The sequence below is a fragment of the Euprymna scolopes genome, chromosome 8 (genome assembly GCF_053919585.1).
Source record: "Euprymna scolopes isolate OS-2025 chromosome 8, ASM5391958v1, whole genome shotgun sequence".
NCBI lineage: Eukaryota > Metazoa > Mollusca > Cephalopoda > Sepiida > Sepiolidae > Euprymna > Euprymna scolopes.
In genome coordinates, this window is record NC_136489.1 from 52,913,644 (window position 1) to 52,931,434 (window position 17,791).

Below are 17,791 nucleotides of genomic sequence, written 5' to 3' on the forward strand. Positions count from 1 at the left end.
AGCAACATTGAGCAAGGTCAGTTAAAATGAGTAATAATTTGGGACTTCCGGTTGCTGTATATGCTGTCCCCTGATCGCGGCCTTGCTTCAAGTCGTCTAGCATTTTTCTTTGCCACTGAACACATGCATTGCTGATTCAGATGTTTGGTTGAGGATTGCCCAATCCTGGTCTCACAATTACACGCACAGCTATCCTTACAGGAGTTATCCATTGTCGCATGAGACTTACCGGAGGTATCGACACACATGTTTATATACATATGTGTGTGTATGTGTACATCTCCCAATCTCTTGCTCCATCTCCTACGATTACATTTAATCACATCTCATCATGTCTTGAAGCAAATAACCGAACTTCCTGAGGGAATACTAACAATCAAAACTTATGAGCCAGCATCATATGCATGCTCCGGAAAATTGGTTTCACCGGGGAAAAGAATAGTTCAAAGTATATTTCTATAATCAAAATAAATAAGAAAAATGTTAAGGAAGTAAACGCCGATTGACTAGGATCTAGTATTATATATATATATATATATATATATATATATATATATATATATATATATATACTATACATACACACACATATATATATGCATATATATATATAATTATTTATTATAATAATTATTAAATACCTACAAACACTAGTGTTTATCCTTTCGGGAATCATCAGTGCAGAGTATCACAATTAATACCAGTGGATAGATTCGAACCCGGCAAAACAAGTCATCTCTGGCTTGATTAGCAGAGACCTTATCCATTCGGCTACTGTTAATCGTCTGAAATAACGTTGAAATTAATCATATTTATTTTTAAATGTTTTACAACAGTCAGAGTGATCTAACCATTATATGATGATCTATGCATGAGAGCTAAATTGATCGTCTTAATCCAACTGGAAGTGCTCAACGATAAGAAACCAGTTTCTTAAAGGGGCTGACATAATTATTTACTATAATAATTAAATACTTACAGACATTAGTGTTTCATCCTTTATGGAATCTTCAGTGCAGGGTATCACGATTAACACCAGTCGATCGATTCGAACCCGGCAACACAAGCCATTTCTGGCTTGATTATCATACACACACACACACACACACACACACACATATATATATGTACACACACACACACATACATATATATGTATTATGTATGTATTATGTATGCATGTATGTTTCTCTCTCTCTCTCTCTCTCTCTCTCTAAATATATATATATATATATATATATATATATATATATATATAGGGGAATATAAAATATATCTTAGGGTTATATAAAATATATTCTATTTCACATAAGTAAGTAAAATTAGCCAATATATATGTATATAAATATATCTGTATATATAAACATAATATAATAAAATAGAGCCATATTTCTCTGCTACTATCGACAGTCAGGATTATAAGTAAAAACTTTCTACGCACAACCTTTACGCTCATAACTTCCAGTTAATACTAAAGCATGTTCCTAGCCCATGATATATATACATTTACTTTACAATTTTTAATTCTCCTGCTCGTCGAACTCTCGCAATTACGTATGCCCTACTGACAGATTAGCTAAAATCATTCTCCAAGGCAAATATTCGTCCCCCTCTACCCAAAGTCTTAGCTTTATTATGTCCACGGTTATTTTTCCGGTTTATTATTTATCTTTATACTTGCTATGCTTTATACAATAATATTACTATTACAGTTGCGATTACTGACTGCTCCGTTATTCTTAATCATTTAATAGACTACCCGTGACCCGTTGGGTCAGTATGCTATATTAGCTATGGAATTAATGTATGAGCGTTACACTTGTGACGTAAAGAAAATAGTTTCTGTGACATAACAGAAACATTTCTATGAAAGTATATTAAAAATGAAAAAAAGAATATATATAGCTTTTTATGAGTCGTTCTTGTTAATTTTTGAAAAAAAAACCCAACTTGCAGCCATTGAATTATAAGTGGTTTGCCATACTTATGAGTAAATCGGCACTATTCAAATTTTGATATATCGTTTAATTTAAACGCGAAAAAAACCAATTGAGACGCTGAAAACGTACACAGTAAAACAATACATAGTAAAATGCTCTTATGGTTGTCAAAGGTTAAAGTAAGTTTATTTGTAAGAAAATTGCGTTAAAATAACTTAAGCATAATACGGAAATGAACGATGTAAAAAAATTCAGAAAGTATTAACAATTATTTAGATAGTTAAAAAACAATTGGGACGCTGAAAACGTTCACAGTAAAACAATACGCTGTCAACGGGTCAAAGTTGATTTATTTGTAAGAAAATTGTGACAGTATACTTGTAATACAGAATAGTTGCAAAACATCCTCACCCTTCCCATATTAAATAATAATTTCTAAATAATAAGGTTAATATTTCAGTGCGCAGGTCAAATTCTGCCAAAGTACCAATTTGTGTTTATTTTTTTACGCTCTTATGGGTTTATGTTCATGTACACATGCGCAACCGGAAGTCGTAAACCGGAAAGTGGGTTACAACACTCGCTACAAGGTCATTTGAGTTTTATAATTTTATAGATTGGAATAGCTTAGTTTTCGCAAGCCAAAAAAAAAAAAATGGAGAAGATTTTCCATGTAAAAATCTTTTCCAGTCAGGATAAAGAGAGCATAATAGTCCTTCCACACTTTTTATTTAAACGTGGATTACATTAAAAATGCTTCTTTCTTAGAAATGCGTTTGGAAATCTGTTCCGTTTTCCTGCATTCTTACTGACTACAATATGATCATTTTCAAGTTCAACGTAAACAAGTTCTCGAAGAGCCGGTCTTTTAAGTAATCCAATTTACCAAATTTCCACTACAAACGATTACTACGACATTTTCCCATTGATTACTGAACACTCATAAACCCTTATTCTCGAGTGACTTCTAGGCTTTGATAAATGCTGACTTCTTTGTAAAAAAAAGTCCAAGAAATTCAGAATATTTCATAAAGCTATTCTGACATCAGATTATTTCGTTTTGTTGTGGATTATAAAGAGAATCATCTTAATCTTAATAGTTATACCATTTTTTGTATGTCCAAAATATTGCAAAAGACGATTCTTATTTTAATTATTGACATAGAGTCGTGGAGTCCAAAGTAAAGTTCTAGGTGACCCACTTTAGGTAAGCAGGTCAGCCTTATTAGTTCTCGTGCAAGTGCCATAATGGCGACTTAATAGTTCTTAAAAATTTCATTTTCACCCCCAAACAAGGCATATTGCCACTTTAATGTAGGGGGCTACTATCAGGGACCTAAGTTCCAGGCGTACTATGTAGGGAGTTGAGTAGCAAGATGTCTGTTCACATTACACTTGTACTTCTGCATGTCAGAACAGTTGGGGAAGCAGGAAACCGGAAGAGAATTCCAAAGTCCTGCAGTTCTGGGGAAGAAGCTATTAGAGTAAAAGGCTTTTTTACATTAAGGGATCTCAACTGTGTAGGGGTGGGACTTTGCTGCTTGTCGGGTTTGTCGGAGGTATTTTCGTTGAGGGGGTACAAGTGCTTGTAGTTCCTCGGAGCATCCATCATTAAAATACTTGTAAAACAGGCAGAGAGATCAACATTTCATCGATGGGACAGGGGCTGGATTTTAAATGACAGTTAAGGACCTATTAGGCTAGGAACTCTCTTTTGAACCCTATCCAGGAGTGAGAGACTAGTAGCAGATGCACCAGCTCAAATTTGACAACAGTACTCCATACATGGGCGAATGGTGGCTTTGTAGAGGTACAGGATACATTTAAGCCTAAGTAACTTTCTAGCACGATAAAGAGAGTTATTTCATATATGTTTACTTATGAGGTGTTCTAGAGTAAATATAATTTATTCGCGTTGGACGTCTGCTGCATAACTTCCTGAGCTAGTACGTGTACCTGTTCACACGTGTGAGTCTTATTTTAAAACACAGAGAACTTTAACAATACATGTAGAAATAGCAATACATTAAAATCTGGTATAAAAATGGTACAAAAATAATTATTAAGGTAAATTTCCTCGTAAGGCTAAAATTTTAGTTAGTGAGTTAGCATTAGCAGACAACCCCGCAAACAAAAACATTCATTGGCTTGCACACACGCAAATAAATTCAATGCAAAGAGTGTGGAACTTTCCACCATTGTCTAACGGAATGCATAATTTGACCAAGAAATATGCGAGAGGATATCAGTCAAAAACTGAAACAATAGACATATTAAATATTCAAATAGGAAAAGAATGTTTTTTATGAATAAAATCGTCACAAAGGAAAAGTTAGTCAGTCGGCCAGATCAATCCAGGCTGTGTCACTATTTCCTCACTGCTTGAAAACCGCCTACGCCGCACCACACCACGAACCTCTCATAAACGTCAAAACACCAGTATAATTTATAATCAAAAGCTTATTTGTCGGTGTGAAATGAAAGCAATAAATATTTTTGTAAATCAACTGTGTTGTGATTTTTACTTCGCTGTCAGTGTGTATATAGTATTACTAGCGACAAAAATAGATGTTAACATTTATAGAGACTAGAAAAACGCATTTTGAACAACCTGCCACAAGGAGTACGTAACAAGCTACTTTTGGTACTGTGACCAATTTTATTCTACCAAGAATAAGGAAGAGTGTCAGTACCACGAAAACACAACGAATGGGTCATTGAAAACAACAAATAAAAAACCAAGAACAATTATAAAGGAAGTAAGTGGCATTCAATTTCTTCCCTGTGTGTTCCGTCACTTGAGAAAAATATATATACAGACGAAAGACAAACAATTAATATGCATAGCCATCCACGTATACTACTGTTTTGCTGTATCGCAGCTCATAAATTCGGCTAGGCAAGCAACTACCTCAAGCCAGGATCGAAACTGACCGCCTAAATGACAGACAGCGGCTCTAATTGTTACGCTTTTTCGCTGCTGCTATGCCTGACAAGCTGATTACAATATGGTTGTTTTCAAGTCCAACATAAACAAGTTCTTAATGAGCCGGTCCCCTTAAGTAATGCAATTTTCAAAATTTACACTTCTAATGAGTCCTATGATATTGCCCCTTTCACTATTCTATACTTCTTAACCCTTATCCTCGAGTGACTTCTGAACCTTGATAAGTGGTGATTTATTTGTAAGAACACATGATAATACCAATAAAATAAAGCAACAATATTTTGCAAATTTCGTTCAGGATTAGACCGCGGAGTAAAGAAATGGGGTAATAAGAAGTTTCGAAGTTCTATAAGGCGAACCCCTCTTAAAGAATATAAGACCTTTAGAACATAATAATATTTTGAATTTTAATAATAATATTTTGAATTTTAAACAAAAGCTTACTTGCAATACTGATGATTGATGAGATTGATGTTAGAACTCCGGCAATATTCTGCAAAAGTCAAAAACGAATAGTGAAATACTACTGAAAACATTAAACTAAGAATGTGATAAAAGTTGTCCGCTTACCTGTCTGTCTGTCTGTCCTGTTATTAGAAATTAAAAAAAAACTTCAAGTTTGATAGAAACGAATGCAGACAAAAGTTATCCTAGTGCAATATTCATAACGTAACTTTTACATAATTACACACAGGACCCACACGTGTTACACAGTCTACATCACAAAGGAAACCCAAACTAAGAATAACTCGGACTCATTTTTTCATAACAACGTCATTTATTTCTTCATTCTCCCGCAACGTGTAACTTCTCCTTACGGCTTTGATGTTATTTATGGGACCATCTTTTTGACCGTGCTCTCTCCTTTTTACAGAATTTTTCTCTAACAGTGACGTCATTTCGCATTTCTCATACATTTGCATACGCGCGTCCGCACTCTGTTACAATAATACTGTACTTTTGATAAAAAGATTCTATACAATTACTGTAAAAAAACATCGCATTAAACAGTATATAAAGCAAAGTTTTATTCATTAAAATTTTACAAGCTTTTGTCAATGGAAAATCAATAAAACATGATGAATCATATAGTGTCACGTTGCGCACTTGTACACACGTTATGACTTTAGTCGAAAGGGGATAAAAAAGCACATGACTTGGACTCATTTTTAGGTTAATGCGACTTTTATTTTTTCATCGTTATAATCGTGACGTCACCCACGTGATGTTGAATGTTCTTCACGTTTCTCCATAGAATTGGAACGTTATCTCGTCTCTGTCTTTCTTTTTTTATAGTCGTTTTTCCATTCCTAACGATAGCGTCACTTATCATGCATTTACATACGCGCATCCGCAGTAGGTTACAATAGTGCTAATATATTTTTAGAAATTGTATCGTTTCGGCTTCAGATATTTAAGAGATTATTGCATTGTCACACACACAAGTATCAAGTCTACATCAATAATTCGCTTCATCCAATCGGATATTTTTTTCTAATATTTACGACGCATTAAGATAATACCTCGTCCACCAAAGAGGAGATAATACCTGGGAGGATTGTATTATCACGTATGAATACATACTGTACTCTACCTTCAAAGAAGGAGGTTATGCCGTGAAGAGTAGTCCCATGATAACAGAACAAACCCTTTCCTTACAAAAGAAGAAGCAATGCCTAGAGGGTAGTGTTTTCTAAAAATAACAAATACTATGTCACGTTTCCGAATTTGATTTAGATTGAAAAAATTTTTATCATATGCAGGATATATTTTCCTTACTCGTGTTATTTAGATTATTTGGACTATTGCAGAATTATAGAAGAGGAGTCAGGCCTCAGAAGACTACTTGCCATCTCTTACAAAGACCAGATAACCAATGAGGTAAGCAAAAACAGATTAAGGCAAACCATTGGTCCTTATGGAAATCTTCTTACCGTAATCAGGAGTTACAAACTAAAATGGTTCGGCCACAAACCAAGAGGAGAGAGGAATTCACAGACAGTACTTTCCGGAACAGTGGGAGGAAGAAAGATTGAGAGGAAGACAGAATAATAGAACAGACGATAATATCACAAAATGGGCACGATTGAAGCTGAACAAGCTGGTCAAACGTGCGGAGGACAGGGAAGGATTGAGAGGACTGGTTGACAGGTTATCTGAAACGGCTCAACGGCAACCACCTCGGAGGAGGTGTATATGAGAATGACAGACTATTGTTTCCATCTTGACTGTCATTTTCACAACGTTTCGGTCAATCGACTTCCTTCAGGTGTATCTTGCCGAACCCGGGAATATAAATGTCGACACATGAATTTGGACAGAATTTTGAACGGAATCCTTTATTTACTATACGGGGGTGGCATGCTCTCGTTCAGTCAGACATAACTGATAGAGGCCCAAACTAATTCGCAATTGAATTTTTCGGTCTACCACACTAAGAATTGAACCTCTAACCTTTAGGGGAATATTACTGTCACCATTGTTTTTTCTAAGTACTCTTATCACTACGTCCGAATTACTTTTAATCTATATCCAGTCATTGATGACAGAACGAGAAATGCTACCCCCGTGTAGTAAATAAATAGTTCCGTTTTAAATTCTGTCCAGATTTCCCATTTCGACAGATATATTCCTGAGTTCAACAAGATACACTTGAAAAAGGTCGGAGGTTACATAGACAGAAACTTTTGTGAAAATGACACTCAAGATTAAAACAATAGTCCAAAGAATAATATAAAAAAATTAGAAATACTAACTCTACCCTTGAATAAGATAACCTATCTACTGGAAGTCTAGGAACATCACCATAGAAACGATATTGCACATATGCGAAAAGAAAAAAAAACACTCTATAGCAGTTGTTATTTTAACGGAGCAGATACTACACTATCAGTTTTCTGAATTAAGTACGGACAGGTAATAGGTTAGTCTGAAATATATATTACTAAACAGTTGTTTTTTTCCCACTCTGAAATTGATATAAAACGCCTACTTTTATTTAAAATTTAAAACCCACTTCTAAATATACTCACTCATGGATATGCGAGAAATACATGAGAGTTAACTAATTTGCATATTTCTTTAAGAAAACGTACACTGATTAATTATTTTTCTTATTTTATATGTTTTTTGATTTGATAACTGGTTTTATTTAACTACTAGCGGGGAGGGGCGGCGTTGCTCGGGTGTTTGTAGGTGTGTGCGTTAAAAAAAACGCTAAAAGGAAAAACATTTAGTAGGAAGGTGGGATTGAACTTCGAAGCCTTGACGCGAAGGTGGAAACCATATGGGGAAAAAGTCAACCATCTAACCATCTCGACCACGAGGGCAGATAAATTGATAAGCGTGTAAAATTAAGATTAAAAAGTCCAACATGTTTATTTGGCAGGTGGCCGCTTTTACGATGACGTGGTATTTTTAAAAATTTAATGCGGGGCAATGTTTTGGCGTTTGTTTACTTGTTTCCGGCGATCCGGCCGCGAACGATGCGCAGCTTCGAATCAGTTTCGCTTTTATTATACGGAAAATCTGAATTCATATTTTCACCGTTTCAAATATGAATGAAATGTAGGAGTTTACTACTTTATGAAATGATGTAGCTAATATATGACGTGAATTCTGTTAGTGGACACTTTTTGTGGGGTAAAATGACATTACTGTGGATGTTTCCACTACCCCCGTCCTGGCAAAGAAAAGAAAAGAAAGTGTACTTATGCCCTCCCTGGTAATTGCAAAAACTGTGCAAAACAAATAAAAGATAGGGTAGGTTGGGGTGGGGGAAATGAAGGCACTCCTGCATAATTAAATTAAATGATATTTTATATATATAAATCTAACGTTGAATGATTTATTAAAATGTAAATATTAAGTATTTGTTTTAATATATAAATATAAATATATTTGTTTTAATATATAAATATAAATATATTTGTTTTAATATATAAATATAACGTTAAATGATTTTTTGGTGCTAATGCAGGGAGTGATTCGCGCTATTTTTTAAATCGTATTTCCACGTTTAATTAAAGTTTTATTATATGTTTTTTTTTATTCAATTGTAAAGTTAAAGTACAGAATAGGTACAAAACACCCTTTCCTCCCCATGTTAAGAATGGCTTTTTAAATAATAACGTTATTATTCAGCATGGATCACTCTTTGCATGAGTACCACTTTTTGAATAAATAAATATAACATTAAATGATTTTATAACATATAGACATTCAATGATTTGTTTAATATATAAAAATAATGTTAAATGATCTTGTGAAAATGAATGTCTCGTCAAGCATGGATCGGGCGAGACCGGCAATCATCGATGTCAGCCGAGCAGCGTCGTAACAGAGGCAGGCTACTGGAAAAAAAAGAAAACAAATCTACAAAAGTACCAATGCAAATAATGCGACCCCCCCAGAAAAACCAACAGTGTAAAAAGGAGATATTTTAGTATGGAATTTTTCTAATTTATTTTGTTGTATTGTTATTGCAAAAAGATTCATCAACAATCAGTATCCAATAAAAGCTTTTGTAACCGTATAATGGTTGGGTGTAAGTAGAACAGATTTTTGAATAAAAAAAAATCTGTTTATTTTTTTTACTGCATCGTTGTCCTAGTCGCTTTCTTCCAATTCGAATGTCGTCTGCTTCCATGTAGATAGAGTATTTTTTTACATAGGCGCCACCACTTATCAAGGCCGATCGGCCACTCAAGGATAAGGGTTAAAGAGTGTAGAGTAGTCAAAAGGACAATATAGTAATCAATAGTAATGGAAGTTCGGTAAATTTGTTAACTTAAGTGGAACGGCTCATCAGAAATTTGTTCACGTTTGACTTAAAGACAACCATATTATAGACAGCTGGAAAGCAGGAAAACGGAAAACAATTCCACAGGCGTGCAGTTCTAAGAAAGAAGCTTTGATCATGGAATCTATGTTTAGGTTTAGGCACAGATAAAGAGTGTGGAAAATTATTGATAATGTTTTCAGCTAGTCTAGTGTTTCTTGTGAAAGTTTGGCGAGGGGGGCCATAGATTGAAGCTCAGTCGAACACTTTCCATGAAAATAACGATAAAGCAGAGACAAACTCGCAACATCTCTTCTGTGAGATAGAGGTTGCAGCTAAGAGAAAAAGGCATCTCTCACCAGGCCACGAAGTCTATTTTGAACCCTATCAAGGCAGGACAATTCTTTTCTAGCAGCTCTTGCCCATATGTGGCAACAGTATTCCATCCTTGGACGTATCTGGCTCTTATATAGATAGAGAATTGCATCAGCAGTGAGATATCTACTGGATCGATAGAAGGATCCCACCATTTTTCCAGCGGCCTTGGCAACAGATTTGATGTACGTGTTCCATTTAAGATCAGCAGTAAAGGTCAAGCCCAGAAGCCTGTCAAAACTTGAGGCCTCCCCAAGACGAGAACCATTAATTTTAATTGATGCCAGATGGGGATCAGAATGTTGATGATGTAAAGATAGAAGCTTGGTTTTAGATGCATTAAAAGTAACCAGCCACTCCTTTCCCCATTGTACAACGTGATCAAGATCAGAGGAGAGAGAATCGGAGAGAACTTGGTCGTTTACTGTCTTAGATGTGCTACCATAGATGGTAGTGTCGTCAGCAAAAATGTCTACGTATGATGTAAGGATGTGATTTAGAAGATCATTAATGTAGATCAGGAAAAGAGTTGAGCCCAGGATGGACCCCTGAGGGTCTCTAGCATTTATACTGTGAGCTTCTGATTTTTGCCCATCAACTACTACTCTTATGAACCTATCAGAGAGAAATGATTTAATAACTGAGAAGACATTTCCAGCTACACCATGGCTGGAGATCTTGTGAAGTAAACCTTTATGCCATACCCTATCAAAGGCCTTTGATATGTCAAGAGCAATTGCCCTAGAAAGGTTGCCTCTGTCGAGAGATTCGCTAATCCTATGAGATATAACTGTAAGCACATCTGCTGTAGATCTAGCAGAACGGAAACCATATTGTGTGTCACTAAGAAGGTTATTTTTGCTGAGATGGTTGATTACTTCTCTATTTAACACAGATTCCAGCAACTTACTCATGACGCACAGGAGACTTATTGGCCTGTACTGAGAGGGGGATAAACGATCACCTGAATTCTTAAATACAGGGCATACTGATGAGATTTTTCAGGGTGATGGGAAGCAATTTTCCTTAATACAACGTTTAAACAGTTTTGTAAGTATGGGTGCTAGTTCTAGTTGAAGTTTTTTGAGTACTCTGATTGGAATACCGTCAGGGCCAGTTGCTTTACTGGAATCAAGGTTTTTGATTAGCTTCGCAACAGCACATACAGATATTTGTATATCACATAGTGTGTTTTCTGATACAGGAGGAAATATTGGGGGTTGGCGGCCTTGGTCGCAAAGGGTAGAATTGGCTGCAAAGTTCTTGGCAAAGAGTTTGGCTTTGTCTGATGCTGACGAGATTAACTCAGGTCCATTGATGATAGTTGGGATAGAGCACACGCTTCTGTTCAGGATTCTGTTTGCAATTTGCCAAAACTGGTGGGAACCAAGCCGGTGCTCAGCTACTTTGGACTTGACGGACTGAACATACAACTTTCTTGCGTTCTTTATTACTTTCTTACAATGGTTTCTGGCAGTCCTTAAAGCGACTTTAGTTTCCATACATCTATTACGTTGGAAACAGTGGAAAAAGTGATTTCTGTGCGCAATAGCAGCAGCAGCACATTCTGGAGAAAACCATGACTGGCTGTAAGGTTTTTACTGGAACTTTTTTTAGGGTATGAAATTGTCTATACCTAAAATTAACCATTCTGTCAGGTTTGATACTATAGACGACACATCCTTTTTAAACATGGAACGCAGAGGAAGATCCGATATAAATGTACGGAAACTATCCCAGTCAGCCATAGTGTATCGATATACTGTGCGATGGAGAGGTACGTCTGAGGACTTATTACATTTCATTTTTATCTTAATTGATACAACTGAGTGGTCGGAAGATCCAAGAGGAGACAGAACGGAAACTGAACATAGTTCAGGGCAAGTTGTGAGAAAAAGGTCTAGGAGACTTGCATACTGGCCGTCATTGTCGGGCACACAGGTGGGTTCGTGAACAATCTGAGTGAGGTCATAAGCAATGGAGAAATCATGACATAATCTCCCCTCATCATCGGTCTTGTTTGAGTGGGTCAACCATTCCACATTGTGAACATTGAAGTCTCCACATACGTGAATGTTAGCTGAAGGATATGCTGATAGAACTTGGTCAATTTTCTCAGATATGCTTTTAAAGATAGTAACTCTGCTGTTATGGGGGCGATAGAGAGTAAATATAAATGCCGTAGTGTGAGCTAGTGCTACTCGGAAGCACATATAGGGTAAGTTAGGATCTTCTCTGGAGATGTCCCTACCACATGGAAAGCCATCTTTTATATAGGCACATATTCCATGCCCATGGCGATCTTGGGGGTCAGATTTGGAAGTTAGGTTAGAGTATCCTTTAATTACGAACTCATTTAGGGAAATAGTCTGTCCAATTCCAGTTTTGCTTAAAAATAAAAGGTCTGGTTTTGTCTCCTGTAATTGGGCTTCAACCTCTGGAAGGTTAGAACGTAGACCCCTGGTGTTGGAGAAGGAGACATGGTAGTGGGGGTGTACGTTGGAAGTTTCAGATCCGGGTTTAATCGTGTATTTTTTATTGAAACTTGTCATGATGGAACTTTGGAGTGTGTGGACTAGATCGTCAGACTTGCTTAGAGCAGGACAGAGAGGGGAAACAAAGAGAGAAAAGTAAGGAACAATTTTTTTTATAGCACATGATAAGGTAAAGCCGTAACAATTACCCACTAGTATGGCATCGAGAGGCCTCACCAGAGACTACTGCATGGTTCAGAATCCATTCACCAAATGGCAATACAGCAGCCCCAGTACTTTGCGCCTGCTGATAGGACAGCATCTTTAGTGGTTAATCCAAGGTTCAGGTCCCTGACTATCAGGCGAATAACGTCAGCCCAGATAAAACGTTTACCTCCAGCACCCTTACTGGTGACATGGCTTCAAGGATAGACATAGAACAGAAAATTTCCGCCATCTCTGTCGACTGTTCACACAAAATACTGCCAACCTAGAATACAGCTTTTTCTTTTCCCTTTGTCAGAAAAATCACTCATTAAAAAAATGAGGACTGAGTGACGAATAAAGAGAAGCGAGAGTAACAGGAGCTGCCGACAACGCTTCCACAAAACGTTCCCTACTCTCCTTTAAAAAAATCTATTAAGTATTGTACTTAATAAAAGTCCAACTGGCGTGATTTTTAAAGGGAACGTATGGTGATAGATTCACCTCTCACGAATTAACAATGAATACAATTTCCAAATCTGTTCATGCAATCAACATGGTAGATATAATAAATATTTATGACGAGAAAACGCTATCATTACATAAAACAATCAGGAGATAAAAATATAAATTAGGTACTGAAATAGAATATAGTTATTAAAATTTGAAATTAAACATAAAAATTAAAATACACTTATCTCAAACACGCATTCGTCTCCAGAGTGCAAACTGATTTGAGAAGACGTTTAGCTTTAATATCAGCGTCCCAAAAGACTTTTTTTTTAATTAACCGTTAAAACAAAAACGTGATCGCTTTCTGAATTTTTGCAAGTGACGTTTAAGAAATTGCGATATAAGAGAACAGCGAGGGGAGGCTCCTGAAATTCAACTAGTGCCGTTATAAGTAAATTCAACACAAAATGAAAAAAAAAAAAAAACAGAAATTGAGGGGGCGGGTCTAAAAGAAATATAAAATGGTTGAGTATGCTATCCTTAAGATCAACTTGGTAGATATAATACACATTTATGACGAAAAAAAACGCTATCATTAAATAAAACAATCAGGAGATAAAAATATAAATTAGGTACTGAAATAGAATGTAGTTATTAAAATTTGAAATTAAACATAAAAATCAAAATACACTTATCTCGAACACGCATTCGTCTCCAGAGTGCAAACTGATTTGAGAAGACTTTTAGCTTTAATATCAGCGTCCCAAAAGACTTTTATTTTAATTAACCGTTAAAACAAAAACGTGATCGTTTTCTGAATTTTTGCAAGTGACGTTTAAGAAATTGCAATATAAGAGAACAGCGAGGGGGGTCCTCTGAAAATGAAACTCTCAGAAATTCCAAATAAAAATAAATAATGAATAATCAACTAATCATAAAATAACAAGTCACCCCTCCGCCTTAGTATCACTGTATAAATTACTTTAAACATAACAAAAAAAAAAGAAAACAAATCATATATGAAGTGGAGTAATCGTTTTCACATTAGAAGAACGCTCGTGGCTGGGACCGATGATTGCCGGTATCGCCCGATCCATGCGTAACTGGAAATCACGGGAAGTCGGGTCAATTTTAAAGAAAAAGAAAAAGGAAAAAACTCCATTTATTTTAATATCGGATGCATATAAAACTATTTACCTGAATGTTGGCTGCTAAGTGTTTATCGATGAGGCTACGGTGGAAAAGAAAGGGACGTGTCATTAAAACAGTTGGGTACGAAAGCAAGAGATGTAGACTGTGTGAGTTAGAGGTTTTTGTATAATCCGGAATCGAAGGTTAGTTCGTTTCGTTTGACACAATGTTACAAAAAAAAGAAAAATGACCTAAGTAACCCTTCGAATCGCTAAGACAAGAAAACAAATAAAAATAAAATAAAAGAAATGGCATAAGTAACCTTTAGAGTAGCTGCAATCTGAAGTTGCGTTTTACCCGACGGGAAAATGCCAGTCCCATTTTTTAAGTAACTACGAACTCAAACCGGTGTTTCTTCCTAATGTCTCTTGTGGACATATACTTACCGGCGTGAAGTAACTGCGGGGAGGAGTATGAATGTAATAGAGAGAAAAGATTTTACCACTTCCATTGATTCTTACAGGTTTTGGCAGTAAACTCTCACCAGAAAAAATATAGGAATGTACGGTTATCGAGGAAGTGTAAGGGTAAACCTCAGATAATGTGCTGCAGTTTGTGCACATTACATTCTCATGAAATGTCTTGATTTTTAATCCTATTAAGATCAAACTCAGACGGGGAAAATGACTTCATTTTATTTATATAGAAGAAGAGAAGAAGAGATTACGCTTTATTCTATTTGTGTACTGTTTGTACATTCTGAATAATTGCGTAGAATTTAAAATAATAGTGACTTTGTATTCTATGTGTGAAAAGCCTCTACCAAACCCCTCCTAGAATATTTGGTCTACAGACTTGAAATTCGATACACAGGGTATTTAAACATGGGCTCACATTCAATTTGGTTGTTATCTTGTAAAATTGCCGATAAGAGGTCAAAACAGCAGCAACTTAATTATTTTAATAGGTAATTTTGATTCTTTATAACATTTTAATAGGTAATTTTGATTCTTTATAACATTTTAATAGCTCAATTAGTTGATCAGCCTAAAACTTTCATGCGAACTCATATCAATCGTTACCATAGCAATGATGCGCAACCTATCGCTAGTAAATTGCTGTCAACCGAACTGCGCATGCGCAAAACGTCTCCGCGGTTATTCTGATCCGGTTCCTCTGTCGTATATTGTCGAAAGTAATATAACCCTTTGGAATATTATACTATTACAACAACAGGTATCCAACTATCCCAACGAAAATGGTTATGCAAACATAGTATATTTGTCTAAAAAAAAGTAAACTAAATTGCGCATTAAAAATTGTTAGTTTGCCTGCGGATGTAGAAGAATTAGTATAGCTCCGGCTTCAGACAGAGAAATAGCACATTTCTATTAGAGATAAATATAATTACAATTACTCACCGTTCCGAAAAATAATGTCGTGATGAATTTACTTGGTAAAATAGAGCAGATACCTACTAAGCTGTTTTGGAAAATCGCCGCAGCTCCTGGAAAAAATGAAGAAAAATGAGGATTTGAAATGTAATATTGTTGTTTGTCTACTGGCTTTGGAAGTTCTTCAATGGCAATCCCAAAATTTTCAGTGGAGACGAAAGATTGAGTACAATAAACATCCACACTTTTTCGATTTTTATGATGATACTTTTGCATTCAGACATTTCTTTTTTTAAATGCGTCTTTGTAAATCTCTGATCGGTTTCTGGAGAAACCATTTCTTCACTTGGACAAACACCATCCAAATATTTTTTGCCGTGATTTTAAATTAGACATATCTAAGTGTCCGCTAGGTTTTGCCCGAAACATGACGTCAATCACTCAGGTTTGCATGTAATCTGACGTAAGACGCTAATCAGCCAACAAGCAGACGACTTTCGAATAAATATTGGAAGAGAAAAAAGAAAGTAGATGTTACATGAAAAACTGGAGAATAACAGCACTATAAGTTTATTAATGTGAGTCAAACAACTGCAGACTCCCGAAGAAATATTGCCTATTGTCAAATTAACAAATTTGTCGAATCCCAAATCCATTGTATTACATATGTCTTTAGATGCATCATTGAAAAGAGAGACTCCATGAGCGACGGGTGTGGCTGGAGGTGAATAAACATTTTTTTAAATTTTTCTATGACAAAAAAGGTTTAACAATAGAACTTTTTTGTAAAACCCTTTCTTACAATTTTCTTTGATAAGCATTTCTGAACAAACCTTTTTTTAAAAATACCTAAAAATATAAAAAAAATATTTAAAACACCTTGAAAAGAGCAAAAGATACATCATTTGTTTTGCAAACATAATAAAAAATGAAAACAAAAATACAAAAAATTATAAAGCCTTGCATAAAAATTTGTTTGCCATGAAACATCATTAAATGAATAATAAAATTACGGCAGCTGCTTTATTTCTACGATTTCTATTTATTTTACTGTTTTTTTTTTCTGTTTCGTACAGTTGTTAAATTTGATCATCTGCGACGCTCGGCAAAATCCGGCGGTTGACATAATGTTCTGGGCAAAGCCGAACTGATGTTTAGATAAGTCCAGTTCAGAATCTGCACAAGTACTCCACGTTGTTGATAACTGTCTGTCGATGCATATTGGCTGATTGATCAGTTGGCCTCGTTATATCATGTACCACCATATGTCACCATATGTCATATACTATTCCAAACTAGAAACTGTTCTTCAATTAGCTTTGACTTCTAGCGAAATACTCACCTTTTCCGATTAATAACGACTGACTTCTTCCTCCCTGTCAACTATTCCTTTCTAATGATTAGAAAACATAACACTGGCCGCGAAGCGGCTCCATGTCTCGGAAGTTCAAAATAGTCTCGGCGATTTCTTATCATCTTGTTACTAATCTAACTTAATACATGCGGCACAAGACAAGAAAACATCTAGGTTTCCTCGATGGTCGTATGTCAAAACAACATGATATAAATGTGACTATGTCACAGGGGCGGATCGTTAGATCTTTATTATAAATAACCTCCCTGATAGAATTGTTTCTGAGATGGGTAGATTTGTTGATGACACCACGTTCTATAACGGACATGAGGAGAAAACAAATAGACACATTTTTGCAAATCAAGGATAAAAAATGACGAATAATAAAGAATTATCCTGATATATGCAAGATAGAATTATTAAACGATACAAACAAGAAAAGTTTACCGAGAAGTTAGCATAGAAATTAATCCAGCACTAAGTATATAAGGAAATATACCCAGAAAGTATATGAATTATGGAAATGGTACAGCAACCTTTCAAGAAACAGAAAAGGAAGAGAGAGAGAGAAAAAAATAAATGAGAGCACTTCAAAGAGGATCAGGAGAAATGTGCAAGCAAAACAGCTTCATAACTTGTTTTGAAATTAAAACTGATCTTGAGAGTGTTGGACAAAAAGATATTGGCAAATCACTAAAGAAAGTGCATTTACTTCAAACCAAACATGTCAAAAACAGAT

At 35.6% G+C, this 17,791-nt stretch overlaps 1 protein-coding gene across 4 annotated transcripts in view; it reads right to left on the reverse strand.

The window, feature by feature from the left end:
* LOC145283570 (equilibrative nucleoside transporter 1-like) overlaps window positions 1-17,791 on the reverse strand; it is an 80,581-nt gene that overhangs the window by 24,798 nt on the left and 37,992 nt on the right. For all 4 annotated transcript variants that reach the window (XM_080132481.1, XM_080132482.1, XM_080132479.1 and 1 more), the window contains 2 exons: window positions 15,726-15,811; window positions 5,332-5,380 (listed from right to left, as the gene is read on the reverse strand). In XM_080132481.1, the coding sequence (XP_079988607.1) occupies window positions 5,332-5,380; window positions 15,726-15,811 (135 nt within the window). The remainder of the gene's footprint in view (window positions 1-5,331; window positions 5,381-15,725; window positions 15,812-17,791) is intronic.